The 27,045-nt window shown below is 42.0% G+C and overlaps 1 protein-coding gene across 1 annotated transcript in view; it reads left to right on the plus strand.

Annotated features, from left to right (window-relative positions):
- THUMPD2 (THUMP domain 2 tRNA and snRNA guanosine methyltransferase) overlaps window positions 1-27,045 on the plus strand; it is a 46,392-nt gene that overhangs the window by 16,922 nt on the left and 2,425 nt on the right. The window contains exons 4-10 of the mRNA XM_072140745.1: window positions 2,599-2,954; window positions 4,639-4,716; window positions 5,680-5,732; window positions 21,829-21,916; window positions 22,801-22,872; window positions 25,481-25,595; window positions 26,561-26,681. Coding sequence (XP_071996846.1) covers window positions 2,599-2,954; window positions 4,639-4,716; window positions 5,680-5,732; window positions 21,829-21,916; window positions 22,801-22,872; window positions 25,481-25,595; window positions 26,561-26,681 — 883 coding nt within the window. The remainder of the gene's footprint in view (window positions 1-2,598; window positions 2,955-4,638; window positions 4,717-5,679; window positions 5,733-21,828; window positions 21,917-22,800; window positions 22,873-25,480; window positions 25,596-26,560; window positions 26,682-27,045) is intronic.

The following is a 27,045-nucleotide window of genomic DNA, read 5'->3' on the forward strand; positions in this document are numbered from 1 at the left end:
CAGGGTCACCTGATCTGGCCAGCCAACCACTGCTATCTACGTGTAAGGGTACCACGTCATGCTGGGTGGAGTGCAGAGTCTCCTGGCTTGTGATTGGCTCCGTTTCTGGCCGCCAAAAAGCAAAACGCCGGGAGCTGCCATTTTCTCGAGCGGGCGAAATACTCGTCCGAGCAACGAGCAGTTACGAGTACACTAATGCTCGATCGAGCATCAAGCTCGGACGAGTATGTTCGCTCATCTCTAATTGTAATATTAAAATGTGCAAATAAAAAGTACAATCCGCCCCCCAAGATAACAAGCCCTCATACACCTCTACAAAGGGACAAATAAAAAATGATGGAATGCAGGTAGTAAAGAACTGAAACATAAATATAAAAAGAACTGGGTTGAGTTCCCATTGTTTATTTTCTGCTGTGTGTACAATGTGTATAATTCCCATTAAGTCTTGGACAGCAGGCTATGTGTGGAGAGCTCCGCGTCCCCCTTCCTTTCAAAAGACGTCTGCAGGAGCTTTAGAAAGAATTTTTGAAACAAGATGTCAAAGGAAATCTACCACCAGGATCAAAGATTGTAAGACAAGAACAATGACATACTGGTGTGTGACCCCTCTGGCATTATGTGCTCTTCTTTTATCTTGTAATGCTCTGGTTTTTACAAAAAAAGGTTTTTAAAAATATGCAATTAAACAAATACAAATACACATTAGGTATCGACGCGTCGAAAATGCCCAATCTATCAAAATATAATAACGTTTTTTCACTGTGTTTAATCCTGTAACGGAAATTAGCGCTCAAATTCTTAAATGGCACCTTTTTGCCATTTTTAAAAAAATAATAAATTCTATAAAAATTGATCAAATGTTCTTACAGTCCTAAAAATGATAACATTGTAAACGTCATCCAAAGCCGCAAAAAACGACACCTCCCAAAGCTCCGTAGACCAAAGTATGAAAAAGTTATTTTTTTGTACAGGAGGTTTTAATTTTTGTAGATGTATGAAAACATTATAAAACCTATACAAATTTGGTATTCCTGTAATCGTACCGACCTAAAGAATAAAGTAGACATGTCATTTGGGGCACACAGTGAAATCTGTATAAAATCCAAGCCCACAAGAATACGTCTCAAATGCGTTTTTTTACCAATTTTACTGCATTTTGAATTGTTTTCCCGTTCCCAGTACACAGCATGGAATATTAAATACCACCATTTTGAAATGTAATTTATTATGCAGAAAATAAGCCATAACACAGCTCTTACATGGAACAATAAAAATGTTATAGATTTTTGAAGGTGTGGAGTGAAAAATGAAAATTCAAAAACGAAAAAGGGCTGCCGCGGGAAGGGGTTAAGCAAAATGTTATGTAAAATTGATCCATGTTTATAGCCACTTTTTGGCCTTTTAACATACAGTTGAAGTATAGTCTTAACTAGACAATTGTATTGCAGTTCTATTTTATCTGCATCATCACTATAGTCGGCGGTATTCATAAGGGGGCTGTCCGACACACACACCCAGCACGCCTCTGCCAGCGGGGACTTGTGGGAGAAGCCGGTAGCAACGCATCGCCGGCCGGCAATGTGAGTTTGCCAGACTGCGGCCCCAGCCACTGTTAGTGCGGCGCGGCCGCACCGTGGAGAGCCGGCAGCGATGCAATCGGTGCCGGCTTCTCCTACAATGTGACCGCTGGCAGGGGCGTGCTGGTGGTGTGTCGACCGGCCCCCTTATGAATACCACCGACTGCCAGCATACCAGATACAGGATCCAACCTCTTATTTGGTAAGAGGTCGGATCGGTTTAAATTAATTTACTACACATAAATTAAAAAAAAAAAAAATGGCTAGGGAGAAAGGGGCTGGGGGGAGGATTATGGGGGACACATTTGGTGGGTGGGTTTTCCGGGGTGACAGGTCTTTGGTTATTTATGTAAATTATACCCAAGACAAACTCGGGTGACGTAAGGTATAATCAGAAGATTTGGACCTGTTCTTTGTGTTTGACCACACTTGGTTCTGGATCATGATAACTGATGCAGATGACTGAAGACCTAACATGGATGTGAACTGGTCCTTACCATTAAAGATAGCATGGTGTGCTTAAACATGGAACTCAATTTCTGGCCATCATATTTTCATATTTTTCCATCTCTATGCTCTATTTTTTATTCTCAATTTCTTTTCATTTGGGAAGCCAGCGTCCAGCGGTTTTAAGTTGAACAGGCTTGCAATTATAAGTGTCTACATAAAGGCATCCCGGCAGTGTAGAGGCACCACACCATTGATTCCATATAAAAAGTTGCAATTTGCACTGTATGTGCTGTACTTAAACTAGCGATGAAATGTAGTTTACATTTTATAAATCTATGATTGTATAGTAAATATTGTGTTTACAGCACGTACCTAGTATATTTTTGATTTATTTTATGAACAATATAACAAAGTTGGTTCCTGTGGCTGAAGACTGGGATGTTTGCTGGTTGTTAGTCTATCTCCGTGGCATTGATTGTAGACACAGATTATCTTAACAGTGTTCAGAAAATAGATTAGTAGGCCTTTGCAACAAATACAGTGACCTATCTTTCAACTATTATATTTAAAGGCAATGATTTTCTCACTTTGATTGGCGAACCACACTCGTGGCTGGATACACTGCAGATATGGAAACAATTTCAAGAACAGTTAACTCCGCAAGGTATTTCCCATAGACAAAAATATGTTTTGAAAAGAAAATTGGATATTAGTTCAACGACATCTAAGGCACAGATGTGCAAGGAAGAGACTGTAGTGGATAAAGCACACATAGAGAGTTATGAACAGACAACTCCAGACAATGTTACCCACTTGGAACCTCCGCAGCTTCCAGTCGCAGATACAGCATGTCCGGTTTCTAAACCCATCACCTTTAGAGTTTCTTGTCGGTGTTCTGCTGGCTATACAAAGACAATGACTGCACAGGTAATGTTTTTCTTTACCATTTTGTTCAATCCGGTAGCATGACATATGCTGTCGGATTTCTACCTTTTCGTTTTGTGTGCCACAAGCCTTGGTTTTTCAAGAGGATTCCCCTTTTTCAAGAAGAATTCCTCAATGAAATGCTGATCACAAAAAGGTAGTTGTCTTAATAACATGAGTAGCATGAAAAGCTTAAGGTAATGAAGGTATAGAGAAATTATTGACTTGTATATTTCACTTGTATTCCAAGATTGAAAATTGATGACTTATCCTTGAGCTAGGCCATCATGTCTCTGATTATCGTAGTGTACGGAGCACAATACTCTGTGTGGGTGCTGCCCTGGGCATTGTTGCTCTCCAGCTGCTATTCACTTGTTCTGAAGCTGGCTGGCAGTACCTTTGCATGACCGCCATACAGCCTACACAGGTGTCAGCTTCTGCTCCATACCATGTGCAGACTAAGAGGGTCATTTATTATGAGGCTGGGTTTAAATTATGTTTTTGGTATGCACTCAGCGTATACTATTGACATACAGTATACTGACAGGCAGAGACATAGTTGTTGCCTCTCTCTGCCCAGTATATGACACATCTGCTGAAAAAACAGGATGCTTCCTGCTCAGCACGAGGCCGATACATGTAACTATAATGTCATCACTCGGGAAACACCCTATACATCGGCAGCAGCCATTCACTCCTTCCCCAACATTCAGGGATTCCGGGGGGAATATGTCCGTGCCATATGTTATAAGGACACGTATAGAATCCTTCCCACGTGTATGTTTAAAAACAACATGTCAACTGAGCCTTAGACTGTCTCCAATGCTCTTTGGCCTTTTAATAAATCTGTCAGCAGTGTTCTTCTGCTCTTTAGTTGCAAAAAATGTAATAAAAAGTTACATAGACCATTAACATTAACGTAAGCTAAGCCTGGGCAGCAAAGTATGGTGACACACGTGTGTTCTTACCGTACCATACCGTGCACAATGCACTTCTATGGTGGCCGTATGCTGCCATTCATATAGCTAGCATACAGCCGCTGTATATGACTGCATGAAAGGGGCCTTAGTGGCTAGAATTTCATTGTGCGACTTGTGACTATTCAAGTTGCATTAACATTTTCTTAAGCAAAAGCCATCGTCACAAAACCGAAGCACATAACTTTTGTTTTTGTCTCAGGAATTGTAGCATGATTTAGTTGGGGGATATTTCTCCTTAAGCAGGCATGTTTTTCAAGTGTTTTAAGAGCTGAGGTTTCCAGTGACTCAAAAGTGGGCAACTAGTTCTAAACTTATTCCTACGCTGGTAAGTGACTGGAGTGGATATGTGCCAAAATGTGCAACTTTTTAAAAGTTGTAAGTCATAAATCTGGATTGTCTTGATAAATCTGGTGTTCGTAGCTAGAAGGGAAAAGTGCAGTAGAATGGCAGAAGGCTTAAATAAGCTGAAAATCGCACACCCACTTGGCATGGAGATGGCATAAAGGGAAAAATAATCTCAATTACTGGCAGTTCGCTAGTAATTGTGATTAGTTCAGGACTTGTACTCCAAAAAGTACAAGTCCTAATAAATTTCAACTAGCCAGTGTTTCAGATGTATATTATTGTAAAAACTGTATATAAGGCCAGTTTATAGATAATCTAATTCTGTTGGAAATAGCTGATTAACTGCAGAGTTTATTTTCTAGGATATAAGTCGCAATATCGGAGTATCACTTGCAAAACGGTTTGGTTGGAAATCTGACTTAAGGAAACCCCTACTTGAGGTAGTTGTTTTTCTTTTTATTTGAAATGAGCTGTTTTAGTTAGAAAATAATACAGGCAGTCCCCAGGTTACATACAAGATAGGTTCTGTAGGTTTGTTCTTAAGTTGAGTTTGTATGCAAGTCGGAACCGTATACCTTATTATTGTAACCGCATTCAAAAAATTTTTGATCTCTATGACAATTGGATTTTAAAAATGTTCGGTTGTCATCAGAACCAGGATTAACAATAAATCTTAATTACAGGCACCATTGATAACGGTTAAAGCTGTTTATTGTAGCCTTGGTCTAAAGTACAGTAAATTACCAAAATCCAGAGGTCTGTTCGTAACTAGGGGTCGTATGTAAGTCAGGTGTTCTTAAGTAGGGGTTGTATACCATTATATACCATTAAAGGGGTTGTCCAGTGAAGCAAAACATTTCTAAAACTGTGCGTATTGCAATCCGCAAGGCACCACTCCAGTGTCGCTTTACTGTTTTAAAGGAGTTTGCCAAGCTGGCAAATTATCTATTCACATAACATACATGAGAACAGGTACGAGCAACATCCTACAATAAATGCAGTACATCCTACATTTATTGGGACAGCTAAAGAGACCTGAATAGAACACAAGATCCGTTGTACCCCATATGAATAGTTGCACATGCACTGTGCTGCTGTATTCATCACTATGACGGTGAGAGGATGGCCCAGTTCTGTACTCGGCTAGGTTGGTCGGTTTCATAGACCAGGAATAAAGCCGTGCGCATGTATGACCTGCTGCTCAATTTTTTTGGTATAAGACTGACCCGTGTTCTTGTGATCCATGGGGTTCCCATCACTACAACCTATCCTGTGGAAAGGGGCTCACTTGTTTTTACTGCACAACCCCTTAAATGTGTGAACTCACTTTTAATGGTGCATTTGTGGGATTTTTGTTAATATTTCTTCTGTTCATCTGTTATTTATTGTGCTTATTATACTAGGTTTTTGTGCATCTGAATGACATGTATTCTGTGGTGGGATTCCCAATCTTAAGGTAATTTTATGATCATCCTTGTATTATCTAATTTTTTAATGTAGCATCATGTCTTCTTTTAGTAATAACCATATTATATTTTAAAGCTGAAGAATATTGTATGTTCTATTGTATGTTCTAATTAATATGAGGATTGTGCCTACCATTGATAGTTGTCCAAAAACCATTTTACCCATTCTATGCTATAGTCAACAATTTCCTCTTCCCATGTAACAGCTTTATTATATAGCTTGGTTTTAAATTATCCAGTGGCGTAACAACCGCCGTAGTGGTTGCTACGGGGCCCGTGAGTTTAAGGGGCCCGGGGATGCACAGACTCTATTCAGTGTCCCTTCAGTGTCGGTGCCTGCCGGATCATGCCCCCGGGCCCCTACCTCTGTGTTCGCTCCTAAACACGCCCCCTCCACAGGAGACCGAAGGTGACTACCTATCTCCCCCCACCCCCCCAACCCCAGGTGACCGCCAGCCTATCCCGCTGCATGCTGGCACAGGCGGCCGCTGAGAGAGCGGACTGATGCCCCTCCTCCTAACTATACAGCCTGCATGAGCGAACAAGTACCCACCGACTCCTGCACTCCCCCCACCCCCGCGCGGCATAACAGGCAACCGCCTGTAAACATTACATGTGTATACAAGATCGTGCTACATTTCATATAATAGTTTTAAGATCAATTGATCAGTATGTGCAACAGTGAAATGACAATCATAAGATGGTACAGTATCCAAATTTGCAAATTGTGACTTAGATCAGTGAAGATAACTCACCCATGTGGAGCCTCCTTTACAGAAAAAATCAAAATAGCCGCAGGTCGCGTCTCGGCAGTACTACTGCGCATGCTTGTGACCTGTAGTGGGGAGCAGATCAGAAGTGCGCATGTCACACATGCGCATAAACTCTTAAGGTGGCAGCAGACGCCATCTTGGAAGAGGGTATCTCCGCTAAGTAAAAGGTTACAAGGTAACATGTTGCTGCTAATTAACGGCGCAAGCGCGGACCTAGTCACAGTGTCCGTAAGCGCCATGTTAAAGGGAACCCGTCACCACTATTTTCACAAATACAGGTAGTGGCAGGTTCCAATAGAGCTCTAGTAACTATCTGACCTCCTGCTTTTAGCTAAAAATTGTTCCCCTCAGATCCCCATAAAATCAGAGTTATAATCTTGCCTGGTATCTATGCAGCTTTGGAGCGAGTCCACGGGGGGCGTGGCCTAATGTCATGTGACCAGGGTGACATCATCAAAGGTCCTTGAGCTACTTAATATGAAAACTATACCCCATGTACATATCTGACCACATAACACAATCACAGCAGCCTCCATGGACTTCTACTCCTCTCCATGCAGCCTGCTGTGATTTCATGTGATAAAATATGCTGTGATTTCATGACATATATGCTTAGTGTACAGTTCCTAATGCTACAAAAGCTATAGGACCTGCGATGATGTCACCCTGGTCACATGACATTATAGCAGCATTCAGAGATAGGGATGGGGAGTAGCTGCTGGATTCATCCTGAGGAGGCCACGCCCACCTGGACACGCTGTAGCCATGCTTAGTTACCAGATAAAACTATAAAGTTGAATATATGGGGATCTGAGGGGAATAATTTTTAGCTACAAGCAGGGTGTCAAATAGTTATTAGAGCTCTATAGGAACCTGCCACTACCTGTATTTGTGAAAATAGTGGTGACGGGTTCCCTTTAAGGAAGGGAAAAAGGTCTGCAGCTAGTGATTAATAGACAGAACAGTAAACCAGACACTGTCTATATTAACGGTGCCTCTTGTGTAGATTTGTATATACTGTGTATAATCACGAAAATAGGCAGCACTCCAAGACGTCCAGCATAAGGTGAAAAAAATGTTCTTCTTCATTCCATGTTTAAAAAGCACAACAAAGTACAGCGACATTTTGGCTCGCTAGGAGCCTTTTTCAAACATGGAATAAAGAAGAACATTTTTTTCACCTAATGCTGGACGTCTTGGAGTGCTGCCTGTATTCGTGATTATATATTGAAGGCCCTAGGGCCTGGTCCTATTGAGCTTGCACCCGCTACTCTCTACTTTTGTGTGCTGTTTGTATTTTCCTTGAGTATATGCAGTGTATATATGCATCTACTGTATTTATATATGCACATATTTATATAAGCATTTAAATATATGCACATATATGATGTATGTGTGTATATGGTATGTATGTAAATGATCTATATACTGAATCTGTGTGTGTATTTCCCGTATGTGTTTGTATATGCTGTATGTATATGCAGCATGTGTGCACATGGAGTTTTTATGCTGCATGTATGTGTATATATGGTCAGTGTATACTGTGTGTTTAATATATATATATAGTATATAATGTGTATGCAGTATATGTGATGTTTATATTCAGTATGTGTGTATATACTTTATGAGTTTGTATATACAGTGTAACAGAGTGCATAAATGTGTGTGTGTACAAGTGTATACTTGTATGTATATAGGTGTGAATATACTAGTGTAGAAATTTATATGTGTGTATATAAATGTACGTATATAGGAGTGTATAAATGTGTGTAGTTGTATAAACATGTATAAGGGTACATTCACAAGTACGTGTGAGGGACGTATATCTGGCTGCAAATTTGCTGCTGGATATACATCCCTCACAGACGTCTATAGTGCTTCGGTACAGTGAGCACAACGAGTACTCACTGTTTTGAGCCATGTCCGCAAAAGAGATGGAGCCTGATCTATCTATGGCCTTAACAACGACCATGCGGCTCTATTCTCTATGGAGAGGGGAGGGGTGAGCCGCGATCACCTCTCCAGCACTCCAGACGTGCCTGCCAGGCTATAGCCAGGCGGGCATACGTTTATGTGAATGCCGCCTAAATATGTATATTTTTTTTATGGGGAAGGGGGCCCCTTGCAGAAATCTGCTATGGGGCCCAGCCTCTCTTAATTACGCCCCTGAAATTAACCATAAAGGTTTGTGCACTGTAGGCTACTTATGATGTATGATCTTGTTTATTCAACATAGCTGCTTAACCTGTGCTTTGTGTCTTAGTACTTCGTACTTTGTGTTTGTGAATGTGTTTTCCACAAAAAGGCCAACCTGCAAAAAAACTAAGTACAGCTGTACCCTAGAATTTTCTACTTTATTTCAGTACAATTAGAATTGGCATAAACACTAGATGGCTCTGAATTGTCTATCATAAGGGCAAACTAATTGCAAATGAGCTTTCAGGGAGGGGAAAGCTCATTGCTATCTTAATCCCTTAACCACTGGCCCCTTTTTTCCATTTTTTGCTCCTCACCTTCAAAAATCCCCAATATTTTCCCCATGTACTGAGCTCTATGAGGGCTTTTTTGCTGTGTAACAAATGGTACTTTTTAGTGACAGCATTTAATACTCCACGCCATGTACTGCGAAGCAGGAAAGAAAAATTCCAATTGTGGTGCAATTGTTGCTAAAACGTATTTGCACCATTTTCTTGTGGGCTTTGTATTACGGATTTCACTTTTTGAAAATGCACCGCCAAAATTTAATTACCTTTAGCAGCTTTGCTGGAGGCATTTAAAGGCAACTACTGCCAGCACCAACTGTGGATGTTACCGGTGGGTTTTTGCTGCAATATGCAGCAAATGCTCACCCTGTATAGAAAATGCTCTGCTTGTGAGCCCTCTCCATACACGCTTCCCAGCGCATCAAGAGGGAGTTAAATAAGACCTCTCCATCTACATTGTCTGACTTTCAAGCAGCCTAGTAATATGATGTGGAATAATAATAATAATCTTTATTTATAAAGCACCATCATATTCTATATCACTTTACAAACCCATGATGATCTAAATAAATGAGTACAACTATACTCAATGTCATTAGCCACAAAACAGATCTTAAATAGTTTGATTTTATGATTTACAAAACTTATGGCCTCTCTAAAGTAGGTGGAGTTATCACTAAGATGGCCACCACTCTAAACCATTAGTTCTCAGTAACTCCTCCCTCTTATGCTCTGTTCCCAGTGATGATCTAACAGACTCTGTTACCGTAGTAATGATGTGTAACTGCCATCCTTGCACATCACCACAACACTGGCCATACTGTATGCACTGTAACCAACAGACTACAGCCAAACGTAGTGGCGATCGCATGACCTGCCCAGGCAGGAACGATACATAGTTCATCATCATTTTGGGAAAAGTAGCTTAGGGGTGTTTCTGGGAGGTGCTCAAAGTATATTCAAGCTAAGGCTACATTCACACGATGTATGCCCGCCGTACCATAGAGGAGCAGGGGATGAGCGCAGCGGACCCCCGCCCATCTCCATAGGAAGATACAGTGCATGGCGCCGTATCACGGGAAAACATAGGACATGTCCTATCTTTTCCCGGGCTGCGGAGCGGTACGGTGCCACACGTGTGCGGCAGCGTACCGCTCCCGTACAGGGCCGTGAGCCCATAGAAGTGTATGGGGGACGTATATCGGCCGTATATACGTCCCCCATACATGTGTGTGAATGTAGCCTAACCTATAGCATTTCAGTGTTTTATCAAGTTTTCACACCCTTTGCAAAGCATTTGTTTTTCTATATACATGGCTGCGCACCTGGAATAAATGGTTAGTGATTAATTTAAATCACCCTACAACTGTGGAAGTTTTGTTGGAGCCCTGGATAAAAATATGTAGCAATAACACAGCTTTTTTGTGTCCTTCCCTTGCCTGGGGAACTTTTCCGGGAAAGTGCTGCCCTAATACATTACGTGTGACCTCCCTTCCAGGAATACTGGCACTCCCACCTTCCTAGTCTCCAAAAAGAGAATGTTTGATTACCACCTCTTGAAATGCCAGGAAAGTTCCCTGCTGGCCTGCACATCGATGTAACATGTATGCATTATACAGTGCTACCTCGATTTCCACATGGAGCTTATGGGGTGAAGCACCTTGTCCGACAAGTCAACCCCTCCCATGTACTTATTATAATCTAATATACAGTATACAGGTTTGGAGTTTTCTGTACCTGTACCTCGTACAGGGGTAGGTGTGCAGAATTGAAGTCTACACTTTAACCCCTTAAGGACGCAGCCTGTTTGCAGGTTAAGGCTCGCAACTTTTTTTGGAAATTTGACCAGTGTCTCTTCCTGTGGTAATAACTTTTCAACGCTTTAAGATATCTCTGTGATTTTGAGATTGTTTTCTCGTGAGACATTGTAGTTTATGTTAGTAGTGTCATTTCGGTGATCCGTTCCTTTTTTGGGGGGTAAAAATTCAAAAATTTAGGAAAAATTTGAAAAAAATGACTATTTTCAAAGTTTCAAATGTTATAATTTTTAGACAAAAAGTGATACCACAAATTTTTTTTGATAGAAACCTTTTGCCATTGGTCTTCTTTTTATATCCATAATTTGTTTTACGTTTCCATTATTTTTATGGATGTGAGAAGGTTTGAAGTTTTAGTAGCAACTTCTCAGATTTTCTTGAAATTTGAAAAATGCGAACTTTTTGGTGATCAATTCAGTTTGGAAGTGCTCTATAAAGGCTTATGTACTATATACCCCCACAAGTAACACCATTTTATGAACCTAACATCTCAACCTATTCAAATCAGCATTTAAGAAGTCTGTTAACCCTTTAATTATTTTTCCGGAAGCATATGAAAATGGAGTGGAAATTTTGAAATTTCAATTTTTGATTTCAATCTTTCCAATTTAGCCCTAAAACGGATACATTCAGAAGGAATTTGAGGTAAATATATATTCCTAATTTCTTGCCCTGCTTCTTCCGAGTACGGCAATACCAGACATGTGGATGTCAGCTGCTGTTTCCCCGCACATCGATGTCCAGAACAGAGTTAGCGATACCGGGAATTTGGAAGGCCAATTTGGCTGCAAATATTTTGTGGTGCCACAGTGTAATTGAAGAGCCCCTGAAGTAAAAGTACAATAGAAAACCCCCCAAAATGTCACCATTTCGGAAACTAGACCCCTCAAAGAATTTATCGGTGGTTGTGGTGAGCATTTTAACCCCCGACACGCTGGTCAAAATTGAATGCAAAGTAAATGGTGCAGAGTAAAAATTGTGTTTTTATCTCAAAAATGTCATTTTAGTGCCTCATATACTGTGCCCAACTCATGCCACTTTAGACAAACACCCCAAAAATCATTCTGCGGGTTGTCCCGAGTACAGCAATACCACACATGTGCCAATAATTTACAGACTGGGCGCACAGAAGGGATGAGAACGGAAGGAGTGAAATTTTGATTTTCCAGCTCCGTTTTCACATGTTTGGATTTGGAGTGCCATGTCATGTTGGCAGGGCCCGTGAGGTGCCAGTGCAATAGAAACCCCCAATAAATGATACCATTACGGAAACTAGACCCCTCAAAGAATTTATCGGTGGTTGTGGTGAGCATTTTAACCCCCGACACGCTGGTCAAAATTAAATGCAAAGCAAATGGTGCAGAGTAAAAATTGCGTTTTTATCTCAAAAATGTCATTTTAGTGCCTCATATACTGTGCCCAACCCGTGCCACTTTAGACAAACACCCCAAAAATCATTCTGCAGGTTGTCCCGAGTACAGCAATACCACACATGTGCCAATAATTTACAGACTGGGCACACAGAAGGGATGAGAACGGAAGGAATGAAATTTTGATTTTCCAGCTCCGTTTTCACATGTTTGGATTTGGAGTGCCATGTCATGTTGGCAGGGCCCGTGAGGTGCCAGTGCAATAGAAACCCCCAATAAATGATACCATTACGGAAACTAGACCCCTCAAAGAATTTATCGGTGGTTGTGGTGAGCATTTTAACCCCCGACACGCTGGTCAAAATTAAATGCAAAGCAAATGGTGCAGAGTAAAAATTGCGTTTTTATCTCAAAAATGTCATTTTAGTGCCTCATATAATGTGCCCAACCCGTGCCACTTTAGACAAACACCCCAAAAATCATTCTGCAGGTTGTCCCGAGTACAGCAATACCACACATGTGCCAATAATTTACAGACTGGGCACACAGAAGGGATGAGAACGGAAGGAATGAAATTTTGATTTTCCAGCTCCGTTTTCACATGTTTGGATTTGGAGTGCCATGTCATGTTGGCAGGGCCCGTGAGGTGCCAGTGCAATAGAAACCCCCAATAAATGATACCATTACGGAAACTAGACCCCTCAAAGAATTTATCGGTGGTTGTGGTGAGCATTTTAACCCCCGACACGCTGGTCAAAATTAAATGCAAAGCAAATGGTGCAGAGTAAAAATTGCGTTTTTATCTCAAAAATGTCATTTTAGTGCCTCATATACTGTGCCCAACCCGTGCCACTTTAGACAAACACCCCAAAAATCATTCTGCAGGTTGTCCCGAGTACAGCAATACCACACATGTGCCAATAATTTACAGACTGGGCACACAGAAGGGATGAGAACGGAAGGAATGAAATTTTGATTTTCCAGCTCCGTTTTCACATGTTTGGATTTGGAGTGCCATGTCATGTTGGCAGGGCCCGTGAGGTGCCAGTGCAATAGAAACCCCCAATAAATGATACCATTACGGAAACTAGACCCCTCAAAGAATTTATCGGTGGTTGTGGTGAGCATTTTAACCCCCGACACGCTGGTCAAAATTAAATGCAAAGCAAATGGTGCAGAGTAAAAATTGCGTTTTTATCTCAAAAATGTCATTTTAGTGCCTCATATACTGTGCCCAACCCGTGCCACTTTAGACAAACACCCCAAAAATCATTCTGCGGGTTGTCCTGAGTACAGCAATACCACACATGTGCCAATAATTTACAGACTGGGCACACAGAAGGGATGAAAACGGAAGGAGTGAAATTTTGATTTTCCAGCTCCGTTTTCACATGTTTGGATTTGGAGTGCCATGTCATGTTGGCAGGGCCCGTGAGGTGCCAGTGCAATAGAAACCCCCAATAAATGATACCATTACGGAAACTAGACCCCTCAAAGAATTTATCGGTGGTTGTGGTGAGCATTTTAACCCCCGACACGCTGGTCAAAATTGAATGCAAAGTAAATGGTGCAGAGTAAAAATTGCGTTTTTATCTCAAAAATGTCATTTTAGTGCCTCATATACTGTGCCCAACCCATGCCACTTCAGACAAACACCCCAAAAATCATTCTGCGGGTTGTCCCGAGTACGGCAATACCACACATGTGCCAATAATTTACAGGCTGGGCACACAGAAGGGATGAGAACGGAAGGAGTGAAATTTTGATTTTCCAGCTCCGTTTTCACACGTTTGGATTTGGAGTGCCATGTCATGTTGGCAGGGCCCGTGAGGTGCCAGTGCAATAGAAACCCCCAATAAATTATACCATTACGGAAACTAGACCCCTCAAAGAATTTATCGGTGGTTGTGGTGAGCATTTTAACCCCCGACACGCTGGTCAAAATTGAATGCAAAGTAAATGGTGCAGAGTAAAAATTGCGTTTTTATCTCAAAAATGTCATTTTAGTGCCTCATATACTGTGCCCAACCCATGCCACTTCAGACAAACACCCCAAAAATCATTCTGCGGGTTGTCCCGAGTACGGCAATACCACACATGTGCCAATAATTTACAGGCTGGGCACACAGAAGGGATGAGAACGGAAGGAGTGAAATTTTGATTTTCCAGCTCCGTTTTCACACGTTTGGATTTGGAGTGCCATGTCATGTTGGCAGGGCCCGTGAGGTGCCAGTGCAATAGAAACCCCCAATAAATGATACCATTACGGAAACTAGACCCCTCAAAGAATTTATCGGTGGTTGTGGTGAGCATTTTAACCCCCGACACGCTGGTCAAAATTGAATGCAAAGTAAATGGTGCAGAGTAAAAATTGTGTTTTTATCTCAAAAAAGTCATTTTTGTGCCTCATATACTGTGCCCAACCCGTGCCACTTTAGACAAACACCCCAAAAATCATTCTGCAGGTTGTCCCGAGTACAGCAATACCACACATGTGCCAATAATTTACAGGCTGGGCACACGGCAGGGGTCAGGAAGAAAGAAGCACAATTTAGGTTTTCAAGCTTCGTTTTCACTAGATTGGTAATGGGGGGTACCCCCGAGGTACCAGTACAATAGAAACCCCCAAGTAGTGAACCCATTTTGGAAAGGGCACCCCTCAAAGAATGTATGTAGGCTTGTATGATCATTTTAACCCCCAACACGCTGGTCAAAATTGAATGCAAAGTAAATGGTGCAGAGTAAAAATTGTGTTTTTATCTCAAAAAAGTCATTTTTGTGCCTCATATACTGTGCCCAACCCATGCCACTTTAGACAAACACCCCAAAAATCATTCTGGGGGTTGTCCTGAGTACGGCAATACCACACATGTGCCAATAATTTACAGGCTGGGCACACGGCAGGGGTCAGGAAGAAAGAAGCACAATTTAGGTTTTCAAGCTTCGTTTTCACTAGATTGGTAATGGGGGGTACCCCCGAGGTGCCAGTACAATAGAAACTCCCAAGTAGTGAACCCATTTTGGAAAGGGCACCCCTCAAAGAATGTATGTAGGCTTGTATGATCATTTTAACCCCCAACACGCTGGTCAAAATTGAATGCAAAGTAAATGGTGCAGAGTAAAAATTGTGTTTTTATCTCAAAAAAGTCATTTTTGTGCCTCATATACTGTGCCCAACCCATGCCACTTTAGACAAACACCCCAAAAATCATTCTGGGGGTTGTCCTGAGTACGGCAATACCACACATGTGCCAATAATTTACAGGCTGGGCACACGGCAGGGGTCAGGAAGAAAGAAGCACAATTTAGGTTTTCAAGCTTCGTTTTCACTAGATTGGTAATGGGGGGTACCCCCGAGGTACCAGTACAATAGAAAGCCCAAGTAGTGAACCCATTTTGGAAAGGGCACCCCTCAAAGAATGTATGTAGGCTTGTATGAGTATTTTAACCCCTAAGGTGCTGGCTCAAATGTAATACAAAGTGAGTAGTGCAGAGAAACAGTTGTATTGCAATTTATCAAATATGCCATTGAAGTGACAAAAGTATTTTGCCCAACTCATGCCACTGGGGAAAAACACATCAAAAATCATTCTGCGGGTTACCCCGGTTAGGGCAATACCCCATAGGAGGCAATAATCTGTAGGATGGTGACACGGCAGGGCTCAAAAGGGAATAACTTGTTGGAGCACAGACATTGTACTTTTTTTTTTCTTTTTGGCATCATGAAAGATTTGTAGATGCCAATAGGGGCCAGTACAGTAGAAACCCCTAAGAACTGACCCTATTTTGGAAACTACACCCCTCCATGAATTAATCTAGGGGTATAGTTAGCATTTTAACCCCACAGGTGGACCCCTGAAAAAGTGCAAAATGGATAGTGCATAGTAAAAAATATCTATTATGTCATTTTGTGCCCAGCTGCTGCCATGGGAGACAAACACCCTAAAAATCATGATGCATGTTTTCCCGGGTAAAGCATACGGGACAGTAATCTAGAGGCTGGGCACATGGCAGGGCTTAGAAGGGAAGGTGCGGCATGATGTATAAGCTGTGCGTCAGGGTAACAACAGGGTACTCTAAAAATCCAGGGATGTATGATAAATTCGGAAGCAATCTTTCATACATAACCCTGGTTTTTCTGGGCATGTCTCACAGTGATGAATGGTGTCCTTCCGAATGCCATTTTTGGAGCACACCCTGCACCTCTTTTGTGACCTTCCCTTGCTGGCTGTTTGGGGAACTACTCCTGGAAAGTGCTGCCCTGGTACAATACGTGATGTGGCCTCACTTCCAGATGTGCTAGCACTCCCCCCTTCCTGGTCTCCAAAAAGAAAGTACTTTATTACCATCTCTTGAAATTCCAGGAAAGTTCCCCTCTGGCCGGCATATCGATGCAGCACATAAGCATTATACAATGCCATCTGCATGATGTGCACGGCCAGCTTCTTGTACCACACCCTCGACTTCCGCATGGCATTGTACGGCTGAAGCACCTGGTCAGACAAGTCCACCCCTCCCATGTATTTGTTATAATCTAAAATACAGTCTGGCTTGGGGGCTTCTGCACTGGCACCTCGTACTGGGACAGGGGTGGTGGTGTGCTCATGTATTGTGGTTAATACAAGGACCTCTCTCTTGTCCTTGTACTTAACACACAATACAGAGTCGCTGCATAGTGCCCTGCTTTCGTGCCTTTTAAGTTTTTGCCCAAGCAGCGACTTAGGGAGACCTCTCTGATTTCTGCGTACAGTGCCGCATGCCGCAGTATTTCTGGAAGTGAGGCACTTGAACAGGGTGGTGCTGGTGTAGAAATTGTCCAGGTAGAGGTGGTAGCCCTGGTCCAGCAGTGGGTGCACTAAATCCCACACTATCTTCCCTGTAACACCCAGGAAGGGGGGGCATTCTGGGGGCACTATAGAGGAGTCCTTCCCTTCATATACCCTGAACTTGTATGTGTACCCTGATGAACTTTCGCACAGCTTATACATTTTCACACCATATCTTGCCCTCTTATTGGGCAGGTACTGGCGGAATTGAAGTCTCCCTTTGAATTGTACTAGGGACTCGTCTATGCTTACATGTTTGGCGGGAGTATATGCCTGGGCAAACTTGGCACTAAAATGATCTAATATGGGCCTGACCTTAAATAACCGATCATAACTGGGGTCACCTCTGGGTGGGCACTGTGTGTTGTCAGTGTAGTGCAAAAACTTATGGATGGCTTCAAAGCGCATCCTGCTCATTGCCATGCGGAACATGGGGGTGTGGTACAGTATATCTGTGCTCCAGTAGTCCCTGATTGAAGGCTTCTTTACTATCCCCATAAGGAGTATTATGCCCCAATACTTGTACATCTCTGCTGCAGTGACAGGGGTCCACCTGTAGGGTTGTGCATAAAAGGACGTGGGGTTTTGGGCAATATGTTGTGCAGCGTAGAGATTTGTCTGAAATATAATAATATTTAGCAGCTCCTCATCAAAAAAAAACTTAAAAAAGTCTACAGCTCTGAGCCCTGTCGTGTCAAAGTTAATGCCAGGATGGCCCAAAAAGTCAGGGACCTGAGGGGTATAATTATCTGGGGCTACCCATGTGGGGTCAGTGGAAGCCCCAGACGCTTCTCCTGCAGAAGTCCCAGGCACTTCTCCTGCAGAAGTCCCAGGCACTTCTCCTGCAGAAGTCCCAGGCACTTCTCCTGCAGAAGTCCCAGGCACTTCTCCTGCAGAAGTCCCAGGCACTTCAATTGCAGAAGTCCCTGGAACCCTACGGCGCCTTCTTGGGGGTCCTTCCAGGTCACTGGAAGATGAGCAGGAGGATGATGATAGGTAAAAGGGACCATCATCCCCACTAGCTGACTCGGTGTCAGAGGCAAGCATGTTATATGCCTCCAACACGGTGTACGTCTTCTGAGACATTGCACACAAAAAAAAATAGAGAACAAGAAAAATTAGATAATGTGCACCAAACTACACGGATAAACCGTCTAGCAGGCACACAAAAAAAAAATATAATGCACACCAAACTACACGGACAAGCCGCACAGATGGCACACACAAAAAATAATGTGCACTAAACTACACGGACAAGCCGCACAGATAGCACACAAAAAAAAAAAGATAATGCGCACCAAACTACACGGACAAGCCGCACAGATGGCACACACAAAAAATAATGTGCACTAAACTACACGGACAAGCCGCACAGATAGCACACAAAAAAAAAAGATAATGCACACCAAACCACACGGACCAGCCGCACAGATGGCACACAAAAAATAATGCGCACTAAACTACACGGACAAGCCGCACAGATAGCACACAAAAAAAATAATGCGCACTAAACTACACGGACAAGCCGCACAGATAGCACACAAAAAAAATAATGCGCACTAAACTACACGGACAAGCCGCACAGATAGCACACAAAAAAAAAGGTAATGCACACCAAACTACACGGACAAGCCGCACAGATGGCACACACAAAAAATAATGCGCACTAAACTACACGGACAAGCCGCACAGATAGCACACAAAAAAAATAATGTGCACTAAACTACACGGACAAGCCGCACAGATAGCACACAAAAAAAAAGGTAATGCACACCAAACTACACGGACAAGCCGCACAGATGGCACACACAAAAAATAATGCGCACTAAACTACACGGACAAGCCGCACAGATAGCACACAAAAAAAATAATGTGCACTAAACTACACGGACAAGCCGCACAGATAGCACACAAAAAAAAAGGTAATGCACACCAAACTACACGGACAAGCCGCACAGATGGCACACACAAAAAATAATGCGCACTAAACTACACGGACAAGCCGCACAGATAGCACACAAAAAAAATAATGCGCACTAAACTACACGGACAAGCCGCACAGATAGCACACAAAAAAAAAAAGATAATGCACACCAAGCCACACGGACCAGCCGCACAGATGGCACACACAAAAAGTAGCTATGTACGGGTACACCTACGGCGTTCTGGAAAAAAATATTACCAGGCACCGAAAAAAAACCTATGTGCACCGCGCAAAAAGGCGCTACAAATGCACCTAGCTTGCCCTAAGACAAACTAACTACCGCTAAGATTGCTAAAGATTCTGTGCAGCGCTATTCACACGGCGCACTGAAAAGTGCGTCCAGTGCAGAACAACGCTAACACAGCGCACTGAAAAGTGCGTTTGGGTTCAGAAGGGACAGACAGGGAAAAACGGAAGACACGTGGGATCACACAAGGCGATCACACAGGGAACACACAGGACACAGGAAAAAACAGATAGGATGGGAATTTGTAGGGAACAATAGGGATCAGATAAGGATCAGAACACTATTTATAGTGTAAAAGTGTATTTTGGTGCACACAGTAACGCTCTCTCCTCTCTCCAGCGATACCAAACCAAAATGGTGCCGCTGGAGGAAGAGGAAAGTGCTAAAAGCACGTTTTTTAGCCTAAAATCGCTGTAATTGGCCAGTCAGGTTTGACTGGCCAATCACGGCGATCGGCGGGCGGGACCAATTTGATTGGTCGGGTGACGGAGACAGGAACTCCTCCTGCCTCTGTCACCCAAATTTCAGCCCGATGTCACCACGTCTCGCGACGTGGTGACAATTCTAAAATAGTATGCGCTCGCGCAGTAGCTGTACTGCGCTGAGCGCCAATAGTGGGAAGCTGCGCAGTACAGCTACGGCGCGGAGCGCTAAGGGGTTAAAATGTACCAGGGACCATGGATGTTTATGGACATGTTTTGCGGAGGTATATGCCTGCACAAATTTTGCACTAAAGTGGTCTAGGATGGGCCTTATCTTAAATAACCAATCATAACTGGTTTCATCTCTGGGTGTTATCACCATTATGTAAAAATTTGTGAATGGCTTCAAAGCGCATCCTACTTATGGCCATGCGGAACATTGGGGTGGGTTACAAAATTTCTGCACTCCAATAGTCCCTGATTGTTGGCTTCTTTACTAGGCCCATAAACAGTATTATAGACCAATATTTCTCTCCCTGCTGCAGTGGCAGGTGTCCACCTGTGGGGTTGTGCATAAAAAGTAGTGGTGTTTTGGGCAATATGAATATCAGTGTAAAAAAGTCCACTGCTCCGAAGCCTGCTGTGTCAAACTGTATTCCAGGGTGGCCCATAACATATGGGACCGGAGGGACCTAATTATTTGGAGTCAATACTCCCAGGCACTTCTTCTACAGAAGCCCTACAGCGCCTTCTCGAGGGCCCTTCTAGATCGATGGAATGAAAAATGGCCATCATCCCTGCTAGCTGACTCAGTATCAGAGGTCAGCGTGTAATACGCCTCCAGCACAGTATAGGTTTTTTGGGACATTGTACAGGCACCTAATAGATGGTGCACAGGATAAAAAGATGCAGGAGGGGATCAGATAGGATTATGGGAATAGTAGTAGCAGCGACTCCTCTCCCTCTCCAAGGTGAAATGGTGCCGCTGTAGAGCGGGAATACACTGAAATATAAACCTTTTACTGTAAATATGCTGTGATTGGTAAGTCAGAGTTGGCTGCTTATTTCAGCCAAGTTTCATCGCAATATCACCATGTCAGTCGGCAAGGTGATATCGGATGTAAATAGTGTGCCCATGATATACTATTACATCATGGAGCGCTATTTGATGATCTTCCATGCCATAATAGTATGTCAGAGCAGCAACAGGTTAATGTGGAGGGTTAGCTTTTGCCCACTTACCCAATTCTTTATCAAAAATGTTTCTGCATGCTAGATTGTACAATGTAAAATTTGCCTTTCTGAGGCAAAGTTTTCTTTTTCTCACCCTGTAAAACTTAATTCCATATTTCTTCTCGGAATCCTACAGCAGAGAATGCATGTACATTTGAAAAGCTGGCCTGCAAAGTCAAAATCTCCAGAAGGAGTTTAGTTTCTTCTCAGACCTATTAGCAGCAGGGCAATCATAATAACTAATAATCTATATAAAGTTTATTCATGTCTAGGTTTCATGGACACAACCGTATTTGAGAGCTGTGAGCTAGCCATACAAATTTCAGCTAGATAGCAGACCCACTGACGTCTAATGTGCACATCACAGAGCAGCGAGCGTATGATGTATGATGTCAGCAAGCGGCTGACGTCATGGTGTGTGTGATGGCAGCTTGCAGGTACATGGAGCCAGAGCATTTTCAGTGGTTGTCTGTAAGTTGGGTGTCCTTAAGTAGGAGACCGCCTGTACTTCACTTGGAACACTTTTTACTCTTGAAATTGCATGTTTTTGTATTTATTAGCTTGAGGTTATTTATTATATTGATACTTTGATAAATACAGTTTTCATATCAAAATTAAATGGCAAAATAATTGGGTTATATTTAGGCAATTGGTGGTAGATGCCTTCTAAGTATTCTTGTGTATGAGTCCGCCCCCAAGCTCCTCCAGATATGCTTATTGTTGGTCTGGTGCACATATACATTTGTAAGCTATGGCCTTAACACCTATCTGGTGAGAACAGGGGTCCGCTGGCTCCATTCCCGTGACCAGGCTAAGCAGAGGATTTTCTGCACATGGACAGCTATTCTCGGATCAGGTCTGTATTTTAATGATGTTCAATGTTTAATGATGTTTAATATTTTGTATGTATTTTACATTCTCTACTATTCAGGCAACCTTTGGCAAATAGGGGGTATATTCAAAGTACTGGATTACGAGCTACAACAGCATGGGCAATGGCCTCACTTGCTGAAATCAGTGTAAGTAAAATATTATATTTAAAAAGGCATCTACCAACAGGATTATGAATTAACCAAAATACTGCTGTGTGCCCCCTCTGGCAGCATCTGCTCTTCTTTAAGCTTCTTATTCCCTTTTTATTAAAATAAACAGGCTTTAAAAATTATACAAATGAGCTTGAGGGACTCCAGGCTCCATAAATCCATTTGCATAATTTTGAAAAGCCTTTTTTGTAAAAAAAAACAAAAAAACATGTCATAAGAAGCTAAAAGAAGAGCAAATCCTGCCAGAGATGCACACACCGGTATGTCAGTGTGCTTGGTTCACAATTATTCATCCTGGTGGTAGATGTCCTTTAAGTTATTAAAGTTAGGTCAACCAAATGTTTAAATGTATCTGTGACACTTCACTTGGCACATCTAGATCAAGGTAGAGCGTTCTATATTTTTTACTGTATGTCAACAAACACTGGATCGCTACTTCAACAACTGACAGGCTCGGTCCATCATTCAACTCTCACCTGAAGCTTCAGTGATGACACCACCCAGCTTTCCACAGAACACACACACAGCTCAGCCAAGAGAGTCAACTCTGCAAGGTGAACTATCGATCATAGTTCCAGTAGATCAGCCTCTTATATGGTTCACAAACTCAGAACTGTGAAGTAAGAACCCATGCAGCGAGTTGGGGCATTTATTTTTCCTTCAAAATTTAATGTAACTCATGGATTTTTGGGGTTGCCGCTAAGATATGCCAGTGGTGTAGCAGCTTCTGGCTGCCTTTATTTTTACACCCACGTGGGGCCAGGCATAAAAATAAGCACTGCTCCGGCCCCCACCGGATACATCAAGAGTACCTCCCTTTGCTTCTAAGTGTTAATGTTTTTATGTGTTTTTTTTTGCAGACTGCAAAACATGTCCTTGATCCAATGTGCGGTGTCGGAACAATTTTGGTAGAGGCTGCCATGGAATGGCCGGTATGTATGTAAGGTGCAAGTGTTGCCCGTTGAACATTATTACCTTTCAACATGATAATATCTGATAACTATTTTTGAGTGGTTTTTTGTTTGTTTATTTTTACTATTGTAAAGTGGCAGGGAATTGGGATTGTCTAATGAATATTGCCACTTTCGGGATGAATATTGGTTGGTTATTCATGGGTTTTTCATGAATGATGTCACTGTGACAACTGAACACCTGCACCTAACTGGGCTATGCAGCTTGAGGTGCGTTCACACACAGTGTTTGTTATAACATTGTATTTATGTACAATACACTTCACTCCTAGTGGTTAAGAGGTGCCTGAGTAGGATACTACTCCAGATAAATAATTTCATGAGTTTCATGAGCAACTTGGCATTTAGGTTCAATGCAATGTGATGATTATTCTTATCAGTCAATGCAGTGAATTTTTTTTAGACCCCATGGAACAGCAAATAGGATAAAACAAAAATGACAAAGTATTTACATAATATGCACACAACATTGTAGTGCAATATGTGTCAGGATTGTACATGTATGGATAATGCATAAGTACAGTAACATGAATGAATACAGTATAACATGAGGTGTGTCTACAATTATAGCAAACCTAGTATGAGGAATCTACCATTAGAAGTAGATCTGCCTGCCTCTGCCCATTAGAGCAGAAGTAGACCTGCCCATTAGAGCTGCATTGCAAATATGCCTTTCTGCTTTCTTTAAGCATTTACAATACAGTATAATTGTGTTCTAACTTACCTTGCATCCTGATAGAATCCTCTGTGTAGTCCTAGGGATTGGGCTTAGGTTTGGATGCATTTAAAACATGTGACTTGTCTGTGCTGCAGACTGCTCAGCTCTTGGCCTCCACCTTTGTGCTCTTGTACAGCTCCCCCACTGATGTCAGCTCACCAGGCTGTGACTTCTGTGAAGGAGCAGGAGGGAGGAGCTGTACAGGAGGACAAAAGTGGGGGCCAAGAGCTGATCTGTCTGCAACACATATTGATTTTTTTAAATGCATCCTAACCAAAGCCCAATCCCTGGGACTACACAGATGATTCTATCAGGGTGCAGGGTAAGTTATAACACACAATTATATTGTCATACAAATGCTTAGAGAAAACGGGCATATTTGCAATGCAACTGTAATGGGCTTCTGCACCCGGTCTTTAGTGAAAATGAGGTCCCTGGTGACAGGTTACCTTTAATTTACATATTACTAAAATAGAGTTTTTAACCAGTTAGGTTACATTCCATGATTATTAATATACATATTAGGCCGGAGGCAGGCAGGAGAAATCTACCATCAGATATATTTCTGTAGGTAGATTCCCCATGGTAGGTTTCCTTTAAATAAAGATATCACTAAAAATATTACCTTGATACGTGAAATGAGTATACATTGAACATGTACAACCCTACATATTGTACTGCAATGTTGTGTGTATAGTTTGCATATACTTTATTTGTAATTTTTGTAATATTCCATTTGTTCCATAGCGTCTGAAGAAGGTCACTGCACTGACCGAAATAGCAGATATTTTATTGTGGATTGCACAATTCTCAAATAAAAAAATAAAAATCACATTGCATTGAACTTGAGTGCTGAGATCATTAAGTTGTTAAAACATTGAAAACACAATCCAATTGTGTTTATACCGTGTAAACATTGTCTACATTGTGTTAACATTATGTTTATATAAACACAATGTTATCCTGTTAACACAGCATAAATGCCGTGTTAATGCTATGTAAACATAGTGTGTGAATGCACCCTTAGAAAAACATGGCAAAGGGATAACCTCATTACAATCTACAAATATCTGAAGGGGCAGTTCAGCAATTTATCTAATGATATTTTTATACCTAGGCCGGTGGCCAGGACCAGAGGGCATCCTCTGCTCCAGAGTTATTCTGATTGGCTTAATGGGTGTCAGGCTCCAAGAGTAGTGGACCCACTGGACCAAAATCTAAGTGGTACCCAATTTTCAGCAGAGCCCGCACGGAACCAGGAAATCACACAAAGAAAGCAGGGCATCAGGGAACAAGCTTTTTTAACAGTACTAGGCACGAATATCTTGCAGGGAATGCTGGGAGAGGCCGGCTTTTAACTATTTCCTGTAATGGCCAGCACCAATCAGCCGTGCGCTGGCCCTTTAAATCTTTGCGAGCAGGCACGTGCCCTAGGAGTCGGGAAAACGCGCACACAGCCCCGGGAGGCGGAGCGGGGACAGGTGATTGGTTCAGGTGCTTCACTAGCGGGGCACGAGTGAGCCTGTGACCTGCGATATGGGTCACGGAAGCACCCATGACAGTGGGATTGTGAAAGAATTTTTCCTTAATTGGCATCAGCCTAGTATGATTTTTTTGTTATTTGCTTTCCTGTAGATCTGCACCGTTTTTAACCCTATCTACCTGATCAACCTTAATTGTGGAACTTTCAACTCCATAGTTGGGAGTCGGTACATTTTCTTTTTTTTTTTTAATAGATCTTAAATGGTGGAAACCCCATTTAAAGTGGTAAAAAAAATAGCTAATGCATTTTTATATAATAGAGTAAATTACACTAATATGAATATGAGCACTTTTTTTGTGTTTACACAGCATGCTACTTTTCTGGGAATTGACAAGAGTGAATCACAATTGAAATCTGCACTAGACAATGTGAAGAAGGCAGGCGTTATGCACTCTGTAGCACTTCTGAAAGGATCTGTACTGGGTAAGACATCTGTAAGGAATAAATGAAATATGCTGTGACTGCACAATGGTAAATAAGAATTGATTTTTCTTTAAGATTTGTTTACATTTATATAACTTCAAACATTTTGGGGATATTGGTCATTTTCAGGTCTTAGTGGATTTAACAAAGAAGCTGATGTTTAGAAGGATATCTCTGTGATCCTGTCAACTAGGTCCACAAACAATCCTCTTCCTATTATTCTGGAAGGGGACAGGATCACAATGATGTGCATTTAGATTCTGGAAGATTCAGAATTCTAGCAGAAAAAGAAGTCTGAACACTGTATTCAGACAGATCACTGACAATGATGACCCATTTTCTACAAGGTCAAGAAGCAAACATTCTTCTATAAATGTTTGAGAGAAAACTGATCTATCCCTCTCTTTGTTCAGATGTAGAGTGGCTGAAGGCATATAGGGTATAAGTTTATATTGTGCTGTAATTAAAAGCCTAAATATAAAGGCAATGTGCGTACTCCTGATCCCCACATCCCTGTGGTGCTTATGGCTTTCTGGCCTGCACCTGTCTGGTCTGTCCAGAAGTTCCAGGGTTTCAAGGAACCAGCTTTCTCCAAAGGGTGGCCTCTTCAGACCACAGGAGATGACTTCCATTTTCCAGTTGACTTCACCTCCTTTGCAATCCCCTGATCCAAGGAGGCCACTCAGTGGGTGAAACATATCCCTGCACCTTCCAGAACTTCTAGATTGGTGCAGAAGCACCAGAAGTACATGGGAGCCAAAGCAGGGTAAGTATGGATAATTTATTCTCCCTGCAGTCTCCTAAGGTTTTTCAAAGTTCTTTGACGTCACAAACTATTTAAAATCAAAATGCTAAAACATAGGAACATGAAACAACCCTTTTTATAATATTTTTCTAGTTTTTGGAAATGTATCAATGTGACACAAAACTGCATCTAATGTTTATTTCTTTTGTTCATCTCATAGATCTTCCAGTGGTCTCAGAAAGCATAGACATTGTCATTTCAGATATACCATTTGGAAAAAAGTTCACATGTTCCAGAGATATGAAAGAGCTTCTACCTGACATCATCCACCAAATGGAAAGGTGCAGTTCAATTTAAAAGAAACCTATTAGATCCCTCACCCATTCCTCCTTAAACTTACACCAAGACAGCATCAGCACTAAATTTTATGTCAAGATACCACCCTTTAAAACTAAAAACAGATTTCTATCAACTTGAAGTAAACCTAGAAGTTTTCTGTGGAATGATGGCAAGCAGAGATCTAAATAAGAAGAATTGATAAAAAAAAAGTTTATTGGAAAATTGTATAACTTTTTGCTATACCAACAATAACATTAATTTGCCAAAATGGGAATACACCCCACTTTATTTTTTTATAGGCTGGGGGCAGGAGTGAGGCTTTATACTGGGGGCAGGAGAGAGGCTAAATATTGGAGGCAGGAGGCT

The sequence above is a fragment of the Engystomops pustulosus genome, chromosome 3 (assembly GCF_040894005.1).
Source record: "Engystomops pustulosus chromosome 3, aEngPut4.maternal, whole genome shotgun sequence".
NCBI classification, from domain to species: Eukaryota; Metazoa; Chordata; class Amphibia; order Anura; family Leptodactylidae; genus Engystomops; species Engystomops pustulosus.